Here is a 22978-nt window from a genome sequence, read left to right on the forward strand (position 1 = left end):
TCGGGGCTAGTCGAACGTCATGGGGATTTGGAGCTCCCGACTCGGTCTCTCCCGAGATTGCGAGCTCCTTGATGTTAAAGATCACAGGCCGCAGTTGGAGTGATGATCCCAGGCAAGGAATCGGCTCTGATGGTAAGTGATCTATTTCCCCCTCTCAGCCCCATTCTCCTGCCTCCTCCCCGTAACTCCTGTACTAATCGAGAATCTGTCATTCTGCACCTTAAATATACCTAATGACTTGTCCTCCACAGCCATGTGTAGCAAATAATTCCACAGATTCACCACCCTTTGACTAAAGAAATTCCTCCTCATATCTTCTAACTATATCTATCTATCTAATCTATCTATCTATCTATCTTCTCTACTGTTACTAAAACTCTCATCTTGTCCTCCTCTCATCGTTGTTTTTCAATTTGCACAAAAAACTGTACCTTATACCGCTAGGATTTTTTTGCCACCTTACCACCGTTCTCCTTTGCTCCAAGTGCACCAAGTTTTGTTCTGATCGATGGAATATTGCAAAAGGTAGGAAGATTTAAAAAATCATGAGTTCAGCAGATTGGTCTTCTCGCCTGCCAGTCACCATGAAGGTAACGCCCATTCTGGCACCCGCTGGCAATCATCGGGGCGAGGAGAATAAACCCCAGAGGCGGGGCTGAATCTGTGAGCCGCGCTGATTAAGTCCACAAGCCGTGCTGATTGAGTCCGCAAGAGTGGAGTCGGGGAAGCCGCTGAGTGGAGCAGGGAAGCCGCTGTGTGGAGTCGGGGATGCCCCTGTGTGGAGTCGGGTACGCCGCTGAGTGGAGCAGGGAAGCCGCTGAGTGGAGCAGGGAAGCCGCTGAGTGGAGCAGGGAAGCCGCTGTGTGGAGCAGGGAAGCCGCTGTGTGGAGTCGGGGAAGCCGCTGTGCGGAGTCGGGGAAGCCGCTGTGCGGAGTCGGGGATGCCCCTGTGTGGAGTCGGGGAAGCCGCTGTATGGAGTTGGGAGGTGCAGTGTGGTGCCGCGGCAGGTGGCCGCTGAGTGGAGTCCCCTCCCCCCCACACACTCCCCCTCCCCCCCCACACCCCCCTTTACCCCTCCTCTGTTCCTCCCCCCTTCCCCTCCCCACTTCCCCTAGTTGAGCTCATTGTCCAATATACAAGTACAGTGAGGTACAGACACAATAGAAATCTTGCTTGCAGTAGCATCACAAGCACATAGACTCAGACAAACACACAAAAATATAAATAATACATATATAACACAAACTTCTGTTAGACAGTAAACAAAATGAAAGCAATAGACATTAATGTAAAATAGAATTAGGAAAAAAATAATTTCTCGATCTAATTATATTTTACAAAGATAAAGCATGTTTCGACTGTTAAACTACAAATTATTATGCTAATTAAATTCAATTTAACAACTCGGTGGCTATTTAAACCTGTTATTGAATTGTTCACTATTAGTCACCTGATTTTTACTGCAATGATGAGAAAGAGAACAATGATAAATCTGTTAATTTTTTTGACGAGGTCGGAAAATATAAACAAAATCAACTGAACTTAATAATGATTTAAATAATTATTTCAACCAAACACTTATAAAGACGCAGGATTTAATTTCTAAAATGCGCAACTGATTAAACATAAAAAGGAGATGGCTATCCTACAAGGGAGGCTTCAAGGCCGCACAAAGGAAGTGGTGATGGTACACTTACAGCATTGATGAATATTCTGTATGAAATACGATGAATTCTGTTTAGTCTATAAAACATACAAGTAGTAACTCATCTTTGCTCTTATGAGATGAGTATTTAAGAGGGAGTTAGATGTGGCCCTTGTGGCTAAGGGGATCAGGGGGTATGGAGAGAAGGCAGGTACGGGATACTGAGTTGGATGATCAGCCATGATCATATTGAATGGCGGTGCAGGCTCGAAGGGCCGAATGGCCTACACCTGCACCTAATTTCTATGTTTCTATGTTTCTATGTTCATCTCCTTTCGAGTCCTTATGCCATATAGTGGCTCGCCACTGCTGTACACATCGTTGCGCTATTGGAGTGTTAAGTGCAAGGTCTGCAGTAGTACATGGATTATCCAGCAATGGGCATTGCAGTAGGTGTTGCATTGTCCGGGTCTGTGTGCCACAGTCACAGGTTGTTGTACCCTCGATGTAGCCCCATTTAAAGAGGACCCCGAATGTTCAGTGCGCTGGAACCTCCTTCCCCAATTTCCTATCCCAACACCCTCTGCCGCTCTGATCCACAATGTAACCTGTTCTGTCAATGCCTTTCTGTTGCACTTAGTGTTTTGCATCTCATATACAACAAAATAGATTGCTGATGAAAGTGAGAGATTCATGCATAGGATTTTCATAAGCTTCCAAGCAATTGCTGTCTAATGAGGCTTTCCTGAATGCTCAGGAATCTCTAGGCCAATTTCTTTTTTTGATATGGTTATTCCATCATAGTTTTCAAGTCTTCTTGAGTGATCCTTCAGAGTTGAGTAAAGCCTGCCTAGTGGGATTTCATGGTGGTGGATTGAGGCCAATTTGAGACCTGCGGAATATGAATACATGGGCAAATCTTCCATGACTGGGAGGCAATGTGCTCCTTCCATTATTTATCCTGTTTGCTCCTTATTAAGGAATCTAAACATTCCAAATGTTCTTCCATTTTGATTTTCACTTTAATATTAGGCCCATTCAACCCTCCACAGCTGTCTACCAATCCATAGCTCCAAGCTAAATTTCTATTCTCATAAGATGGACTCAAAACGCTGGAGTAACTCCGCGGGATGGGCAGCATCTCTGGACAGAAGGAATGAGTGACGTTTCGGGTTGAGACCCTTCTTCAGATTGTTTGTTCACCCCAAAGTACAGTTGCCTTCACCTTCCCTATTGTAAAATAGGCATTGAGCACACAACAGTGCAGCTCATTTATGAAAGGATTACTTCTCAATTTATTGTTGTTAAGACTTTGGTCACTTAACTTAATTTACCACAAACCATCTGCAGTATTATTTCTGTCCCTCTTGTTTTTGTTTTACATAGCCTGCTTATGTTTCTTCAAGATGACCCCCCCCCCCCCCCCCCCCCCCTCCCCTCCCCTCCCCTCCCCTCCCCATCCCCATACACAACCACGCACTTCTTACAGGTTTAAAATCTTTGCCATCTCAATATTTACCTTTCTGTCAGGACACAGATATTATCGTAGTTCAAGTGCCCCCAGACCTAATTCATTCTTATACTAGAACTGGTGCCAATGTCCACAAAGGCAACATGTGCAGTTTTTAGATCTTTCTATTGCTGTGCCAATTTGCAAATGGAATAGACAATAATATAGACATTACCAAGCTGGAGGGTCTGCTTTTTAATTCAGAGCCTAGCTCCTTACATTCTTTCAGCAGAACCTATTCACTGTTCTTCTCTATGTCATTATTCCATTGTAGAACACTTCAACTGGATCTAATCTCTCCTTTCTCAAGTTCCTTTCCAACAACGATTAAATAGCCCTTGCCATGTGACAGAGGAGGTAACATACCCTTCAGAGCTTCTCTTCCTTGGTTACAAAAGATGCTATCTATTTGCCCTGATAATTTAAATCTTTATCACTGCTACATTCCTTGTAAGTAAGAATTTCATCAGCACTCAGCTCCCCCCACAATGAAAATAACAAAAAAAAAAGTGTAAATGAAACCTCTCCCCTATTCCACCCCTCCACGATGAAAACCGCAATATTCTTTAAATGAAACCGCACGCTGGGGGCGGCGTTGGCGCTCCACGGACCCAATCAATCGTCCCCATGTTGCGGGGGGGGGGGGGGGTCGGCGGCACAGTTGGCAGTTTTAGACATTTTTTTTGTAAATGATACATGGTTTTATAAATAAAGCCATGCTATTCTATCAATAAAATCCAACTTCAAGACAATAATTTAAAGGAAGAGCAACACATAGTGAATTGTGACAGGGTAAGTATTTATTGAAGTAGGTGCATTTGTCTTCCACCAGATAGTGATAACAGTGTATGTGGCTTAGAAGATGGTAGATTGTTATAAAAACCCAATGGTTCATTAATGTTGGAAAGACAAGATAACTTGCCTTATCCACTCAGTCCTAAATGCAGCTCCAGCCCCATGCCATGTGGCTGACATTTTACTGCAGTGGGGAGAGGTATTTAGCTGTATCCATGACAAACACAACTAAAAATGGGCTATAAGTCAGCAGAAATATCATTATCCTTAACATGCATTGAGAATTATTTATTACTATCACCATTCAGTTGGTGAGCAGCCACATTTGTTTCCTACTAGAACTTGCTAGAATGGCAAGGACAAGATGATAATTTGACGTAAATGGCTTTTTTCTCAAACAATTTTTCCCACTTCAACCACTAATATTGCAGTAATTTCACAACCAAAATTGAACCCTGAATTTATGGGTCCCAATGTTTATTAATATAGCTGTTGTTATATTCCTGCTGGTACACAAGTTGAGTCATAAAAATAGTTGATCATGCAGCAGGGAACAGTTGCAATCTTTCTTTTAGTAAATAATCCTTTGGTGTTTAATCTGAGTCAGCCTTTGATTGATGAGTCTTAACGGACTAATGTGGTAAATGCAAAACTGTTCTATTGTCTGTATTTCATTTGTAGCTGGGAATGGTTGCTGCAACAGAAAAAAAGTATTATCTTCACATCAGTTCCTGAATATAGTTCCAACTCACATTTTTCCCTGATTAAAATTAGATTCAAATATGTCTGCATATGTCATCCACGTATGATCAGCATGTGTGTCTGTCACAGGTTTGATGTGTGTCTCTCTTTAATTATTGATAAGAAAATCAAACATAATGTATTAAATAACAATTTAAGCAGATTAACTAAATAAACAATGTTAAAAAATGGATAAAAAATGCCAGATATGAAAGTTGAAAAAGTTAGTTAATGCTAAATAGAGATACAAAATACAAACACTGTGTCATGTGGGGAAACCTAGAACCCTCTTGTCCCCCACAGAACCACAGGTGCACAAAGGGTTATTTGATGGAAGAGCTCACGGGCCTGTCCCGCTTAGGCGATTTTTCAGCGGACTGCCGGCGACTGTCAAGTTGCTGGCAGTCGCCTGAAAAACCGGGAACTGCAACGGCGACTGTCAGAGTGGAACACACACAAACAAATTGCAAAGGCGGCGGCCAGGACAGGTGGGGGAGCGATATCTAAAAAAATTCCCGCGATGAACATGAAGGTTGGCGCTGTAATTAAGACGGTTAGCACAGTGTACGGTAAATCCTTTAAAAGAGGGGGGGAGAGGGGGGAGTAGAGACAACTTTTAAGAAGCCAGAGATACACGGCTGTAAAGCTTGGCGGACATTTAACATTACCGGTCGGCTCCTTGGTTCTGAAAACCACTGCTTACCTTTTTTCCCCCCCCAATGAGCCAATGAAATTCACCGGTCAGCACCGGCTCCAACCTACGAGAACCTCCAAGAACCTTCGACCTCCTGGCAACCCACTAGGACCTCCTTGCAACCCACCTATAGCTCGAGAATTCTCGCAAATCTCCATGGCGGCTTCATTCTAGTCGCCGCTAATTTTTCAACAGGTTGAAAAATTCTCGGCGACCATAATGAGGTCGAGACTCATTCCCAGAATGCGAGAACTCCTCCCGACCATGAAGGCGACTTCCCGGCAACCACCCGCGAACATGTGGAAACCATGTGGCGAATGCAAAGTCTCCTGCAGTCGCCTAAAAAGTCGCCTAAGAGGGATAGGCCCATAAAGCTCTTTGTTTCAAAGCGAGTCATTTTTGGATTGCTGTCTTGTCGCATTCCATTTAATAGAGAAAGCAAAGTGCAAATGGACCTGTAACTGGAAAATGTTAGAGGAGAAATGGGTTTAGATTCTTGTGACATTGGAACCAGTTCTGGGGGAAAGAGGGGATGCATATACCAGACATGTTGCATGCTATTAGGATTGGAAACAATATCCTTGAAAGAAATGTTGCAAATGCCAACAAGAGGATTTGGGGCTGTTTGACAGATCCAGGTTTGACAGGGTGGCATGGTGGCGTAGCGGTAGAGTTGCTGCCTTACAGCGCTTGCAGCACTGGAGACCTAGATTCGATCCCGACTTTGGTGCTCTCTGTACGGTGTTTGTACGTTCTCCCCGTGACTGCAGGGGTTATCTCCGAGATCTTCAGTTTCCTCCCACACTCCAAAGACATACAGCTTTGTAGGTAAATTGGCTTGGTATACGTGTAAATTGTCCCTAGAGTGTGGAGGATAGTGTTAATGCGCGGGGATCGCTGGTCGGTTTGGCCTCGATGGGCTGATGGGCCTGTTTCCATGCTGTATCTCTAAACTAAACAAAACTAGACAGGGAGATGAGGAATGATGCAGGAGTTTCAATAGAAAAACAAGCAAAGTTAAATTTTAAAAGATAAAACTGTACAGGGAAACAAACACTGCAGATTAAAAAAAAACATATTTAAACAAAATGTAATTATTTGTACTTTATTTTAAAGCATTTCAGGAGACAGAGTATGTAAGGCTCTTACTTACCAGAGTGAGAGTATAACAATGGCAAGTACTGAAGCATGATACATGACAACCGATAGTCCTGGTTACCAGACTTTCTGGGGAGATAGATTAGAGCGTAAATTAGGGAGAAGCATAATATTGGTTAAGGAATCATTTATAGTTGTGAAGAAAATAAAACGAAATACTGTGGAATTTAGAAATCAGTTAGATAAACAGAAAATGCAGAAAACATTTATCCGTTCAGGCAGCATCTGTAAAGGTGGAGCAAAGTTAAAACTTCAGTACTGTGAGGAGCCATGATATACTATGAATAAAAGCAAATGTGTCAATATAGGTTTACTGGGGCAATCACAGTGATTAGAATGCTTTATAGGGCTCCCACAATCTGAGATAAAACTTCTGAGGTGCAAAATTAACAAGCTACTGCCACTGGGAGATTTTAACAATCTTGCCATTAAATGAGTTGGCATCAGAGCAAAGGGTGTCGGAGCACAAATTAAGACGTAGAGTCGTACAGAACAGAATAGGTTCTTTGGCCCATCTTGTCCATACTAACCATCACTTACAGTATCTATACTAATCCCATGTACCATCACATAGTTTGCCTTCTATTCATTGGCAATTTAGGTGCTTAGCTGCAGAGTTTGGTTTAATGTTGTGAATTATTAATGTTGTTTAATTTTAATGCTGCCTCCTCCACCAACCACTTAGACATTGTATTTCAGATTCCAAGCACCCTCTAGGTGAAACCGTTCTTCCTCAGATCCCCTCTAAGTCTCTAAAGTCTTATTTATGCCTTCTTGTTTTAGAATCCCCTGTTATGGGGAAAATATTTGACTATGCCTTTCATAATTGTTTATACCTCATGTCCATACTCAACCTCCAAGGTAAAACACAACTTATCCAGTCTCATTACTGAAAGGCTCTATCGTAATCAACTTTCAGGTGAACATCTATATCCTCTAGAGAGCAATTATTTATTGCCTATAATGTGTGACAACAAAAATGTATACAGTACTCTAGCTGTGGTAAACTAATGATTTATGAATCAGTATTATAACTTCCCTTCTCTTATATTCTATGGCCATTAAAAAGGTGAGTGTCCATAAGTCTTCTTCACAACCTTATCAACTGTGCTGTTAAATTCAGGGATCCTTGGACATGTACAATAAGCTACATCATCTCACATATTATTGGGATTAAGTTTCATTGCCATTGTTCTGCCCATTTCACAAATTGTGCACCCTCTATCATACTGGAGTCTATGACTATTCTCACAATTAATAGCGATATCATTTTTTGTGTCTTCAGCAAGCTTATTAATCATAACTCCTATTCAAATCAAACCATGAATGTAGATGACAAACAGGGTCTCTTGAGATTTTTTTTTAATCAGTACAAAGCAAGTCCAACAAAATAGAGCGTGATATTAGATTCAGTTTTAGGAAAAGGATGTGATTGAACTAGAGGTGGCCCAGAGAGCTATTCAGAGGAAGTTGTCAGGGCTGGTGAATTATAGTTACTTGAAGAGACTGTCTGGGCTGAGATTTGTATCTTTGAGCAAAGAAGGCAATGGGGAGTATTTAATTGTGGTGCATGACATCCTAAGATAAACTCAGTCAGCTTGAGAACTTGTGAGATAATCAAACGTTTTCATTTGCTGCATCCGTGTCCTTAGAGCTACACTCCTGATCTAAAACTCCTGTTGTTACTTCCCACTATTACTTGAATGTTCGGATAGTTTCCTGCTCTCTCTGCAACATACAGGACAACTCTACTCGTTTTCATTCATACAATCATAATCTCGGTGCACAACCATTGCACAAAGCATCAGAGCAAAGATTCCATTTTTAAATAACTTGCTCCTTCCTGTAACCCCAATTTAAGAAGTGCGGATATATTTAAATAGCAGTAGCCATAGATATCATGCCTAACACTTTGTATGTAACCAATAAACCATGGAGTCTTGTTAGCTGTGCATAACATTTATAAATTAAGCAGAAATGTGCAGTAATCATGTTTGCCATGATGTTCTATCATACAGTATGCTTGCGTTCTGTGCAGTGATATGGTTATAATGTGGAGGTGAGGTCAAGAGGAGATGTTTCAGAGACGTGCTGTGTTGATTGAAGGAGGTGAGATGTATTGTGCCAAGGATTAGGTTGAAAATGAAACACTGGAATAGACAAAGAGTTTGGAGATTAGGAGTTTTGGAGCTCATGGAAGAGGGAAATCAGGGATTAGGAGCCTAATCTTGTCATAGTCTCATCAGGACCTGGGTTTCAGAGGAATACTGTAGGACGGAGATCAGAGTGATTCCAGAGGAAGAAGAGGTAGTAGTTACAGTAATGCAGGTGTGGCCTCGAGATGAAAGTAATGGGCCTGTCCCACTTACACGACTTTTTCGCCGACTGCCGGCACCCGTCATAGGTCGTTACAGGTCGCCGAAAAATTTAAACATGTTGAAAATCCAGCGGCGACCAGAAAGACGCTACGTCTCTTTGGGCGACTAAGGAGACTACTCATGACCATAAAAGCGATACTCCAGCTGCATGTCGCGGGGTGAAGCCTGTATGGTCGTGAGTAGTTGCCCAAAGAGTCGTACCTTGTTCTGGTAACCGCTGGATTTTCAAAATGTTGAACATTTTCAGTGACCTGCAACGACCTATGACGGATGCCGGCAGTCGCCGAAAAAGTCGCGTAAGTGGGACAGGCCCATTAGGGACTTATATGATGCGGGTCCCAGTCCAGTACTGTTAGGGTAACCTAATTGACCCAGGAGTGCCCCACAATGGTTACTCTCGGAAGAGCACAGATCATATTCCACTGCAATGGTTTAAAAAAAGTGGACTGCATGAGGGATAGTAATATCACATCTGCCTAGAAGCAGAAATCACATCAAGGGTCCAAGGATGCATTGCCCAAAATATCTCCATATTATTTTTCTGGAGTGATGTGGACTAACTTGGAAATGTTGCTTTATTTCATTTCAATCCTGAAAAAATCTGTTGCATATTGCTGAAAAAATTGAATATACAACTGAATTTCAGAGCAAATTTTGAATTTCTAAATCAAATTGCTTGCTTTGTGAAGAGCTTTAACCACACCAGCGAAGGATCATTTCAAATGAACTATTGCAAACAAATTTAGGAAAGATCTTGGAAATTGGCAATTGCAACTGTCAGATGCAGGGACATTTTTTGAAGTAATACTGGGATGGACTTGAGTTTGAAATTTAAAAGATTCATCTCCATCTTTGATTTGTCTGCACCTAGGTGGAAGCCCAGAAACAAGCACTGGAAGGTGCACAAAGTGACAACAGTCGGCTACATGAAGAAAGTGAGTTAATGGTTTCAAGTGTTAAACAGTGGATCGCAGAACAAGGGTGAGGAAAAATTATTGTTGTTTAATAATGAAATCCAACAGCAAAGAAAGAAGCCAGTTGGCCCATTATGCTTTCATACTGTCTTGACATAAGAATATATATATATATGAAATCATATCTATTTAGAGTCAAAGAGTCGTACAATATGGAAACATTCCATCAGCCTAAAGGGCCTGTCCCACTTTCATGACCTAATTCATGACTTTTTTTCCTCGTTGATATTTTTCATCAAGCTCGAAAAATGGCACGACCTATTTGATGCCACGAGTACCTACGACTAGCAACACGACCTACCTATGTCCTACCTACGACCTCCTACAACCTCCTACAGGTGCACAACCTTTTATCCGAAAGCCTTGGGACCAGACACTTTTCGTAATTCAGAATTTTTCGGCTTTCGGAATGGAAGATTTTTAGCATAGATGTTAACGGCTGGCTCAGTGGTAGAGTGCTCGGCTCATATCCGCAAGATCTCGAGTTTGCGAATAGATCCCGGCAGTTACTCGATCGCGAGTTTGAGTCTTCAATGTAGTTTTTTCTTGCAGAATAGGAGAGAATAGGGAGGGTTAGGCTGGGATCATTCTCTGCGAGATGATCTTAATGCGGGAGACAAGTGTAGGAGAGGTGTACTGACTGTGTGGGCAGAACTTTGGAAGTGATTGCCCACCATTCTCAAAAGCCGCTGTGTCTCCCTGTCCCTCCAACTCCAGAGGAATCCGCTCCCCGATGGGCCGCTACGGCGACAAGTGGCAGTTCGGCCACAGCCCGAGCTGCGCCACCCCAAGAACAAGACGTACGTTGCACACCATCAGCTTCTGCGTGTTCCTCTGGAGTTGGAGCGGGGCTGGGCTGGAGTTGCTGATCTGGGATCTCCGTGCTTGCAGTGGGCCTGGGGGTCATTGTCCCGATGAGGGGGCGCAGCTCGGGCTGTGGGCGAACTGCCACGTCGCCGTAGCGGCCCATCGGGGAGCGGCTTCTGGTGGTCGTGACGTCTCTCAGCTCCTGTCCAAGGGGGTGGCCGGAGACGTCAGGACCAACAGGAACCCGCTCCCCGATGCGCCGCTACAGCGACAAGTGGCAGTTCGCCCATAGCCCGAGCTGCCCCCCCTCATCCGCAACCCGGGTTCCTCTGGAGTTGGAGCGGGGCTGGGCTAGAGTTGCTGCTGGCTGTGAGTCTCTGGGATCTCCGTGCTTGCAGGCGGTGTCCCGTTGGTCCTGACGTCTCCGGCCACCCCCCTGGACTGGAGCTGAGACTGGGAACTGTACCGCCCTTGCCCCCTCCCTCTGTAACTGCAAACAACCCCACAGTTCCCAGTCTCAGCTCCTGTACAGGGGGGTGGCCGGTGACGTCACAGCCCGAGCTGCGCCCCCTCATCCGCAACCCCAAGACCAAGACGTACCTTGCACACCATCAGCTTCTGTCCCTACGGGAAGCGTGTTCCTCTGGAGTTGGAACGGGGCTGGGCTGCTGCTGGCTGTGGGTCTCTGGGATCTCCGTGCTTGCAGTGGGCCTGGGGGTCGGTGTCCCGTTGGTCCTGACGTCTCCGGTGACTGGCATTGACCTGCAGGCATCGCCGACGTGAAGACAGTGCAAAGCCCCCGCGCCGGTGCAATGGGCGGGGAGCTGGAGAGGGGAGGGAAGGTATCACACACATGGCCGGGAAGCAGAGGGGTGTAGGTGGGGTGAAACTGAAGGGAGTGACAATCTGCTGCTGCCTGCCCGCTGACTTTAAAAAAGTTCCCACGCAAGACTCACGATACATTGTGTATCATGAGTCTACCGTGGGAACTTTTTAACTCAGCGGGCAGGCAGCAGCAGATTGTCAATTATTAACCCTCCCGCGCAATATACCCTCACCTTCTCTTTTATGAATGGGGATTTAGTTCCCCTTTCTTCGAAGACCGACCTGAGGTTCCGCTGTCACCTCTGCGGGCCGCCCTCGGTGAACGTCTTCAAGGACCTTTCTTCAAGGACCGAAAAAATGTCCGCTATTCGGAGCTTTTCGTTATTTGGAACTTCGGATAAAAGGTTGTGCACCTGTACTACCTCGTGCGGACAATACTGACAGTATGAGTCAAGGGCAAACTCGACAGAGGTCGTGAATTAGGTCGTGAAAGTGGGACAGGCCCTTAAGACATCCATGCCAACCAAGCTGCTCATATATGCTAGTCCTGTATTTTGATTTTAAATCCATTTATGGAACGAAGTTCCATATTTTTACTGACCAACGTCTTGCAATGCTCCAAGTGTTTACTTCATATACCAATGGCATTACATCTACCCTCTTGTCTTCTAGAAATTAGATACAGCATTTTTCATTGTCCATTTTAATTATTAACTAGACTAAGTGCAGACCCGTTGGGTCTGTTCCCCCCACGTGCGGTTGAAGGAGGGGGGGGGGGTGGCATGTGGCGTCACACACATTAACAACCCCCATACACAAACTAACTACCCCCTGCAATATTAGTATTATTAATTTGCTCCTTTTACCCCATAGTCGCCCTATCTACTGACGCATAGCCCCCAACTCGCAGACACATCTAGAGAGGGGGGGGAGGAGGTAGAGAGTGAGGGCAGAGAGAGAAGGGGGGGGAGGGGAAGGGGGGGGAGAGAGGGTGGGGGGAGAGAGAGGGAGGAGGGGAGAGAGGGAGGGGGGGAGAGAGAGGGAGAGAGAGGGAGGGAGAGAGGAAAGGGGGGGGAGAGGGGGAGAAGGAGGGAGGGAGGGGGGGGAGGAGAGGGGGGAGAGGGAGGGAGGGGGGGGGGAGAGAGGGAGGGAAGGGGGAGGGAGAGAGAGAGGTAGGGGAGAGAGGGAGGGGGGCAGGGGTGACAGAGGGGGGGCAGGGAGGTGGGGAACAGGGGGGGGGGACAGGCAGAGGGGGGGGTGCGGAAGGGGGGGGGACAGAGAGAGGGGGGAGAGAGAGGGGAGAGAGGGGGAGAGAGAGGGGAGAGAGAGAGGAGAGAGAGAGAGAGGGAGAGAGGTGAGAGAGAGGGGAGTGTGAGAGAGATATAGAGAGGAGGAGAGAGAGAGAGTGGAGGGGGGAAGAGGGAGAGAGAGAGAGGAGGGGAGAGGGGGGGGGTTCGCAAGGGTATAATCAAAGGACTTTTGAGAGGCGTGACTGGCAGCATGTTGGGTTTGCGGTTGCAGGGGGAGGGAGGGAGGGGGGAAGAGGGAAGGAGGATGGGGAAGCGAGAGGGAGAGGGCGGACATGAACTCGGTGAGCGGGCGGGTCGGACGGGGTCGACCTCGGGTGACGTGGAGAGCCTCCTGTCCCTGCAATCAACGGGGGAATTTCAGGTTTCCCAGAGGGAGTAATGCCCCGCGCAACAATAACTGCTGCCGGTGAACGGCTGTGACCTCCGGTGACCCCCCGATCTGCAGAACATTTTGAGAATGGGAGGGGGGGGGATGGAGTGAGCGGGCGGCGTGGGAATCCAGCTGCGGGTGGTGTGGCACGAGCGTATATGTGCCGGAGGCAGGTGGGGCTGGATTGGTCGGCATGTGGGCATTGTGACATCAGCAGCTGCTGAGCGGCATTTAGATTTTAAAAAATTGAGTTTTGTGATCAATTTTTATCAAAATCTGGTGAAATAGTTGACCAAGGAGTGGATTTCTGAACATAAGTAAAATCGCTCCCAATGGTATGAAGCTTTTGCACTTTTCAGCTTGAAATTGTGCAATATGGTGCATACTGTAGCTAGTCTTTTAACTTACACTTGAATGCAATATATATGCTTTAAATTGGATTAGCTATGAATAAGGTTAGACTAAATTACATTACTAATTACATTCCACAGTAGAGCCCAGGCTTTGATCAACATGTGCAGCACATGAATGATCTTAGTATATTCATGTATGGAAATCAGATTATAATCAAACACTTGGCCCATGTTGACCAACCTGGGTCTCACTGCACACCTGGTACTACTCCTGACCCTGACTCCAGTTGCATACCCTCTCTCATTCCTGACCCTGTCCAGCCTTACACCCGGCCCCCAATTCTACCCTGATCAAAGCTGCTTACCTGCTTAGGTTCCCAGTGCTGAATACCCCCCTGGTTCCAGCTTTGACTGCCCACCAAGTACTATTCGAGACCTTGACTCTGGATGCACACTTGGCCTTGCTCCTAGACCCTCTGCACTGACAATGTATCTGGCCCACACATAAAGCCCCATATCTGACCCCCTGGACTTAACCTATTACGTTCAAGTCCACAGGTGCTTATCTAATGCGGTAATCTTTTATGGGGCACTTCACAGACCAAATTATATATTAAAAAATTTGCTACATCCATTGGCTTCCTTGTTATCTAACAAACTAGGTACTTTGTCAAAGAAGTCATCAATTGGTTGAACACAATTTCTCATCCATAAAATTATGCTCACTCAGCTGTATAAGTATTCTGTTACCATTTCTTTCATTTTTCAAACAAACTGGCCTGAAGTCATTTTCACCCCCGAATATTTTCAGTATTTTGCTGTCTTCCTCTCAGCTAGGACTTCTCCAAAATGCAAAGTCCAATAACTATATATTTAAGCAAAATTATTCTATTAAATGTAATCTTGAGAATACATATTATTTTCTGTGGTATTCATGACACAACAATGATAAAAAATATCTTTGTTTTGATTGCACCTACCAACATGCATACATTATTATATTACAGTTAATGTGTACCGAGCGCAAATTTTTGTTGCAATGCTCCCCATTCCCAATTACTTTTACATTGAAGTGATTGAAATCCAAATCAAGTTTAAATGGTATCTTAAAAGTAAAATCTCCGGAATGGATGATATTCATACGTAGTTGGTTGGGGTCAGTATCAGCACAATTACTATATTAAACTTTGAATCTTCAGATGTCCTGGTTCAAGCTAAAACTAAGGACAAATAATAATCTCCTCACACATTCCCCTGCAAGCATCTCTGTCACTCCTTTAAAATATGCCCCTTTTTTGAACAAGCTCTTAAATATCGCATCTGAATCAGTTTCCATCTGATTACTCTGCTTGAGGATGTTCAGCTATGCGTTCAATTAATAAAACAACGAGATTGGGGACATATCTATTCAACCTGTCAAAGGAATCGGGGAGGGGGGTTTAGAAATAGTCAGTGAGGTAAACAAACATAATAGTTGAGTGGCAAATGACAATAGTGCTACCTTCCCAATATTTAACTGAGGGAAATAATGGGTTATTGGGGATGTATGTTGTGACAGACAGCCTGACACCTTGCATGTAATTTTAATATTACACTTATCCCATCCCCCTGGATATTCCGGATTAATAAATTAAGGTTTTGTCAACTAATTACAAATCAGCCTAATTACAAATCAATAACATTAGCCAACTCCGAAACATGAAGCGCTGAGCATTGCGATCCAGACATCACGAACAACTGGCCTCAGTTCCCCACTCACATCTGGCAGTGTTCTCCGTGTGAACCAGGGGCCACGGAGCGTTTTTGAAAGTGGGGAGGCTGAGCGACCACTGATCACTGGCCTTGGGGTTACCCGGTGAGGGAGTGGAGCAAGCGAGTGGGGAGAGGGCATGGAAGGGAGGTGTCCCCCCTCCCAGGGTAGGGACTTTTTGAAATTTGATGTATTAAAATGATGTTTGAGTGCATTGCAGAAGTATGATTTCAATGTTTTTTGTATGAAGTATTTTTAAGAGGTAACTTTTTCCACACCAAGGGTGGTGTGTGCATGGAACAAGCTATCAGAGGGGGTAGTTGAGGCAGGGACCATCCCAACATTTAAGAAACAGTTAGACTGGTACATGAACAGGACAGGTTTGGAGGTATGAACCAAAAGCAGGTAGCGTAGCTGGGACATGTTGGCAGGTGTGGGCAAGTTGCACCAAAGGGCCTGTTTTCACACTGTATCACTCTATGACTACATTATACCTCCACCATGCATGAATAGTTCAAAATCAAGTGATCAAGTTTTATTGTCATATACTCGCATAGAAACATAGGAAATAGGTGCAGGAATAGGCCATTCGGCCCTTTGAGCTAGCACTGCCTTTCAATATGATCATGGCTTCATCTAAAATCAGTACTTCTTTCCTGTTTTTTCCCCATGTCCCTTGATTTTGTTAGCCCCAAGAACTAAATGTAAAACTCTCCCTTTGAAACATCCAGCGAATTGGCTTGCACTGCACTGTGGCAGAGAATTCCACCGATTCACAACTCTCTGCATGAAGAAAGTTTGTCCTTGTCTCAGTCGTAACTGGGCTACCCTTTATTCTTAAACTGTGACCCCTGGTTCTCAACTCCCCAACATTGGGAACATTTTTCCTGCAATTACAGTAAGTGAAAATCTAGCAGGCAAGCAGGGTGCTTTCTCCAATCACTCCCATTTGAAGTCCACTATCTTTCACTGTTTCTTCCCAGTGCTTGGTACTTACTTCCAGCAGCAATTGGTTGTCCTCCAAGATGCACCGAGCCACAGCCTGATCCATTCCGGTCACCTGGGCAAATTTGGCACAGAGAGTCTCATGGCAGCAGCGCAATGCTTCCATGACATGACATGACAATAATTCTTGCAATCACCAAGAGAGGGAGGTGGAGAGGAAAGGCAATTGTGCAATGTGTTGCTTATTTCAGCACAATGGCAAAGAGATCAATTTTATTATTTTAAAATAACTAAATTTTCTGATTTAGTAAATTCAGCAACATGATCATCTGTTGGAAAATATAGATAGACCAAGAATAGGGTTTGACCCACGATGTCTGAGCTAAACGTAGCCAAGAGCATCTCTAATCTACCGGCACATAATCTCTGTCCCTCTATTCCTTTCATATCGATATGCCTATCTAAAAGTCTCTTAACTGCCACTGTAGTATCTGACTCAACCACCAACCCTGGCAACACGTTCCAGGCACTCACCACCTCTGTGCAAAATAAGTTGCCCTGCACATCTTCTTTAAATGTTGCTCCTGTCACCTTAAAGCTATGCTCTCTAGTATTTGATTTCCACATCCTGGGAAAAAGGTTCCAACTGTCTACTCTATCTATGCCTCTCGTAATTTTATATACTTCTATCAGGTCTCTCCACAATCTCCGACATTCCAGAGAAAACAATCCCAGTCTGTCCAACCCTGTTGCTGATACCCCGTAATCCAGCCACCATTCTGGTAGACCTCCTCTGCATCCTTTCCAAAGCTTCCACATTCTTCCTATAATGGAGCGATCAGAAAGTGAATGCGATACTCCCATTGCAGCCTGACCAGTGTCATAAAAAGCGGAGAAGCCTTATACTCAAGTAAACATACCATATACCTTCTTTACTGTTCTATCTACATGTGTTGCTACTTCAGGTTGTGGACTTGGACCCCAAGATCCCTCTATGCATCTCTCCTATTAAGGGTCATGTCATTAATTGTATATTAAATTGTATACAGTAATGTTACATTATGTTTTTCTCTTTAGGATTGCAAATGCTATTTTGGGTAGAAAGATCCACGAACAGAACCAACTTGTCTCACGCCTAACTTTGGATAATATGTAAGCGATCAAACATTTTTGCATTTAATAAATACTGACATTAATATAACATTTTACCTTCCTGATCCGCATTTTGCAGCTTACACATTATTTTGTCCATGTTCTACTCTCTATCTGCTCCACATTCGCTCGATAACCAGATATCCTAATGTACAGATTATCCCCATGGTCACCCTGGTTTTATCCCGGCTGAATCTACCTCCATCCACCACCCTCCCTGCAGCTTCTTTTGTCTCCTTCTTAGTTTTGACAAAGAGTCTGCAACTTGAACTCTGCTTCTCCTCCCACAGATGCAGCCTGATATGCTTAGCATTTCCTGAATCTTTGTTTCGATAGTACAACATTTTGTGTTACTCGTTGGAAGATAATTAACCCGGTTTAAATATTGTGGTTAAACATAAAAGAATTAAAACCTCATAGTTTTTTGTTAAAATTGAACATTTAGTGATTTAATCAAATATTGTCACATTTAATAAAGTAACACAAGATTAAAGAATGGACCCATGCAATGGAAAAGGCTTTGAAAAAAGAGTAAGTGAATTAGATCGCAGATTGTATTCAATAACAGTGGGGTAGATGTTCCAATGAAAGGCAAACAATACTTGCATGCACTTCCTCTGAATTGCACTGTTTCATCCAGCATGTTCTCAGGCACAACCTCCCAAACTTGCTCCTCGTGAACAACCTCCTCCTTGCTCCACTAGTTTCTAGCTTGTCAGCAAGGACTACACAACCCACAAACTAATCTGACTGAGGTGACCAGCTTCGATCCTGAATGCCTGTTCGGCATCATCACTGTTTCACTGGCTCTGCAAGTCAAACATGCCCATGAACCCTACATAAGTTTACAACAGATGGAGATTGATCTACCGATGGCCATTGCAAGGATCTGACTCAATGATTTAATAAATTATGACACACTAGAATTTCTTGTTCTGCAATGATCTACCTGTATCTTTTCTTGAGTTGAGAGATTACAATAACATCACCTCATATCTGTCATTATGATTTCTAATATCTCTCTATGTTTCAAGTTTAATCTCGCAAGTCTTTCCTGCTGTTATCATCATCATTGTTCAACTTCTGCCAAGGGGAAGCTATACTTCACCCTCGTTAGAACTCATTTGGACTATGCAGTTGCAGCATGGGGCCCATACACAAATAAAAACATTTCTTCCATCGAACGTGTCCAAAGACAGGCAGCTCGATTTGTTACTAACACCTATGAGAGGGAAGAGAGTGTAACCAAACTTCTGAATTCACTGGGGTGGAACCCTCTCCAAGACAGACGTGAAGCTCACCGTTTGACCTGATTTTACAAAATGTTAAATGATCAGCTCCACATAGATTACAAAACCTACACCAAACCCAAACAAATTAGGAGCAGACGAGGGCATTCAATCCAATTTGAGATTCCAGCTACCAAGACAGATGTGTACAGCAATTTGTTCTTTCCCCGCACAATTACTGCATGGAATAATCTTCACCCTACCATAGTTACCCAACCAGATGCAACTAAATTTAAGGTAGCTCTTTCTTCCCTAAAACCTTTCTGGCTTAAGTCCTCCCTCCACCACCTCCAGTTTAAAGTCCATTTGGAATATTTTGGAAGACCAAGAAACCATGAACCAAGAATCATACTACTGAACGGACCTCATGTAAACCAAGGATGTAGTCATAATCTTAATTCACTTCATTGGGCTTTTGCACTTTATTTATCTGCAATTTCCCTGACGCTGTAATATTATAATGCAATAGCACCATATTCTTCACTCTGGCATTTCTCTCTTTGCACTACCTTCTGTACTTGTGTATGGCTTGATTGTACATGTAAATATCAATTGGCTGAATAGCATGTAAGCAAAGCATTTCACTATCTCAGTACATATGACAATAATAAACCACTACAATATCCTGAAAACACTCATAATGCTTTTATTCGGTGGCAATTCCTTTTGCTATCCATCATGATGAACTAGTGCATGGAGAATATCCATATAAAGCTTACAACCAGCAGCCTACAGGTAGCGCGGGCGATTTGCATTTCATAACCAGGCATCCATCAGGCATTCGATAGAAACTGTGCCGCCACATGAAACATGAAAGAGTCAACAATAACCTAAATTAAAATGTGAAGAAGCTCTGTAGTACCTGATGGCGTGACTGCCAAGATTTGCATTGGTATGTTGTTTGTCACAGATTCTTGCCATTCTAAGGGAAGAACATTTGACATTAGCTGCACTGTGAACAGTCTTAGGAGCAGCGATATGAGGAATAAACAGGAGAGAGGAGGGAGCCTTGATACTCTCTTGCCTCATGGGGCGGCACATGTGAAGAAAACATTAGAATCAAAAACCTGTAACCAAAATCCTGGTTCCACATTCATCAAAATTCCCACACCTTACCTTCTGTCACCAACCTTTTGTCTCACTTCAAAAATAAAAGTCACCACAAAATAAATATATCAGTTCAATTTTATAAATGAAGTCATGCCAGGCTATATATATAAATATAAGACAATAATTCTTGCAATTTTCCTTAATGTCCTTTTTTTTCTACCTTGGTGCCTCCTGGTGCAGCTAGCAGCAGCATTTTCAGTGGGAGTGTTGCTAAAAGTCCTATGGACAGACCTAGAGCAGCTCTGAAACTGAAAAGACTGGGTGACATTAGTCCATGTATGGTTACTAATAGGCTAAGCCATGGCAATGTGGGAAGACAAATGCTGGCATTCCTAAATGAGTACAGCAGGGCCATGACATATTACCTCTCCCTGCTATGTCTGTGGCCAGATTAGAAATCTGTTGGAAATTAGATTGCTGGATACCAGGCAAACTCAATTTGGTATATGAGATGACCTCTTGAGATTTAATTCAAAAATTTGAAAGAAAATGATCCAAAGTGATGTAATTTTGTGGTTTCAGTAAGGATCTTGCTCCTGATTAAATCTTTGTAATGCAAACAGTTTTAATAGATTAGGGTCTAAATATCATTTTACAGTTGTTTAAAGGAAGCCATTGAAAATTTGAATCAAGAATTGAAGAAGGTGAAAAATGAGCTGGAAGAAGGGAAAAATGAAACAGAACAAATAAGGGTATGTAAAGCATATCCTATTTTCATTGAGTAATTTTTCCTTCCAGGATCCATTGACACTTACAACTGCGTTTTCCGATTTCAACAGTAATTAATATTATCCACTGTGCATTTCTCATATTCTGTTGTACCCTCTTATAATTCTAAAATTGTGAGTTGATAACATTTCCCCTATTTTGTTTCCTGACTGATGAATAACCCTAATCATTGCTTAACTAGTTCCAATTAAAATATGCAATCTAAAATATCTATTTTTTATTGTTTCAGCAAAGACCTTTGTTTCAGTAATGAAATAATACTGGATTTCTGTACAATGTGCGATTCCCTCATCTACTTAGCGCTTGATAAATTGTAATAGTCTGAAGAGCCAACGCATGTAACCTTTTGTTCTATTTAACAGGCAACACGGAATAATTCTGCCAGGCAGCAAACAATGCTCAATCAACTCAGAAGTTGTCAGGAAGATCAAGAGTAAGTAGTTGCTTCATACCTGCACTTAAATACCTACTGCATTTTATGGCATAGTATTGAGAAAGCTACTGCCTGGCAGTTCATGAACTTTGTGCTAATCCTTGAATATATGGATTACTGAAAATGACATTTAATAGTCCACTTAGCAGCAACATTGATACATTTTTTGCTTAAATCATTGTTGTTTTGTAAAGAATGATGTTTTACTAAAGAATACCATAGCATTTTAAAGTGCTCAATTTTGATGTGAGTTATTGGATCTGAATAGAACCAAGCTTTCGACGGGGAATGTACCTGGTGCCAAAACTGCAGGACCTGTTTAGAGCTGGTGTTTAAAGGTGAACCTCTAACCCTTACAGTCTAAATATTTGGCAATAGTTCTGAATCTTCTGTCGCAAAAGACTAATTTAAAAGAATATAAGAAAAATGATCACCATTTCTGAATAAATAATCATTTTCACAAAATTACACCCAGTCTTGTATATTAGCAAATAGCCCGTCAATAATCCTAATAACTGCACCTCAGAAGACGCATAATATACTTTCATGAACTGAATTTGTTATATGTGTAATGGATGGAAATATGTTGAAAATAATTATTTATTTGTGATACTATGGATGGTCCGTACCCATGATGGATTGGGAAATGTCATAAGGGCATGATGAATAGAATTAGGCCATTCGGCCCATCAAGTCCACTCTGCCATTCAATCATGGCTGATCAATCTCTCCCTTCTAACCCCATTCTCCTGCCTTGTTCCCATAACCTCGAACACCTGTATTAATAAAGAATCTATCTATATCTGCCTTAAAAATATCCAATGACTTGGCCTCCACAGCCTTCTGTGGCAAAGAATTCCACAGATTCACCACCCACTGACTAAATAAATTTCTTCTCATCTCCTTCCTAAAAGAACATTCTTTAATTCGGCTATTACCTCTAGTTTAGACTCTACCACTAGTGGAAACATCCTCTCCACATCCACTCTATCCAAGCCTTTCACTATTCTCTCTGTTTCAATTAGGTCCCGCCTCATTCTTCTTAACCTCAGCGAGTGCAGGCCCAGTGCCAACAAATGCGCATCGGAGGTTAAACCTACTTATTCCTGGGATAATTCTACCATTTTCTACAGCTTCCTTCATTTCTGGGTGTTTGAGTTTCCGAACGGTCTGTGATGCAACCAGTCAGTATGCTCTCTATACATGTAGAGATTTGATAGCGTATTCGACAACATTGCAAATCTACTCAATCCTCCAAGGAAGTAGATGCATTGATGAGCTTTTTTTGTGAATGTATCAATGTGTTGGGCCCAGGATAATTTTTTAGAGTTAGAGACTTGAAGCTGTTGTTGGTCTCCACCATCAATGAAGACAACTTCAAGGATCCCTGGCTTTTCTTTCCAGAAGTCAACAATCAGTTCCTTGGTCTTGCTGACGTCAACAGCAAGATTGGTGTTCTGGCACCATTCAATCAGATTATCAATCTCCCTCCTATTATCTGACTCCTCTTCACCATTTATTCATCCAACAACAGTGATAGCATCAGCTAATTTAAATATGGCATTGGAGCTTTGACAGGCTATACAGTCATGGGTATAAAGAAAGTAGAACAAGGGACTCCTGCTCGACCTTCAGGTACTCCTGTATTAATGATTCATACTGATTGTAGTCTGCTGATGAGGATGGCAAGGGTCCAATTACATAGGAATGAGTAGAAACCCAGTTCTCTGAGTTTGATGATAAGTTTAGAGAGGATGTTGGTGTTGAATTCTAAGCTGTAGTTGACGAACCATAACCTGATATGCGTGTTCAAATGGTCAAGTACAGAGTTGAGAACTACAGCAAAATCACATCCCCTCTTGATCTGTAGAAGTAACAAGTAAATTATTGTGGGTCCAGATCCTTGCAAAGCCAAGAGTTGAAATGTACAATAACCAACCTCTCAAAGCAATTCATCACCACTAATTAGTAGTCATTGAGACCTGGGTCTACTTAGGCATCAGTATTAGA

The 22978-nt window shown here is 43.1% G+C and overlaps 1 protein-coding gene across 6 annotated transcripts in view; it reads left to right on the forward strand.

Annotated features, from left to right (window-relative positions):
- The window catches only part of LOC129696527 (putative leucine-rich repeat-containing protein DDB_G0290503), a 402087-nt gene that overhangs the window by 326797 nt on the left and 52312 nt on the right, over positions 1-22978 (forward strand). For all 6 annotated transcript variants that reach the window (XM_055634522.1, XM_055634523.1, XM_055634521.1 and 3 more), the window contains 4 exons: positions 9793-9902; positions 17333-17407; positions 20405-20498; positions 20898-20968. In XM_055634522.1, coding sequence (XP_055490497.1) covers positions 9793-9902; positions 17333-17407; positions 20405-20498; positions 20898-20968 — 350 coding nt within the window. The remainder of the gene's footprint in view (positions 1-9792; positions 9903-17332; positions 17408-20404; positions 20499-20897; positions 20969-22978) is intronic.

This window comes from Leucoraja erinacea, chromosome 4, assembly GCF_028641065.1.
Source record: "Leucoraja erinacea ecotype New England chromosome 4, Leri_hhj_1, whole genome shotgun sequence".
NCBI lineage: Eukaryota > Metazoa > Chordata > Chondrichthyes > Rajiformes > Rajidae > Leucoraja > Leucoraja erinaceus.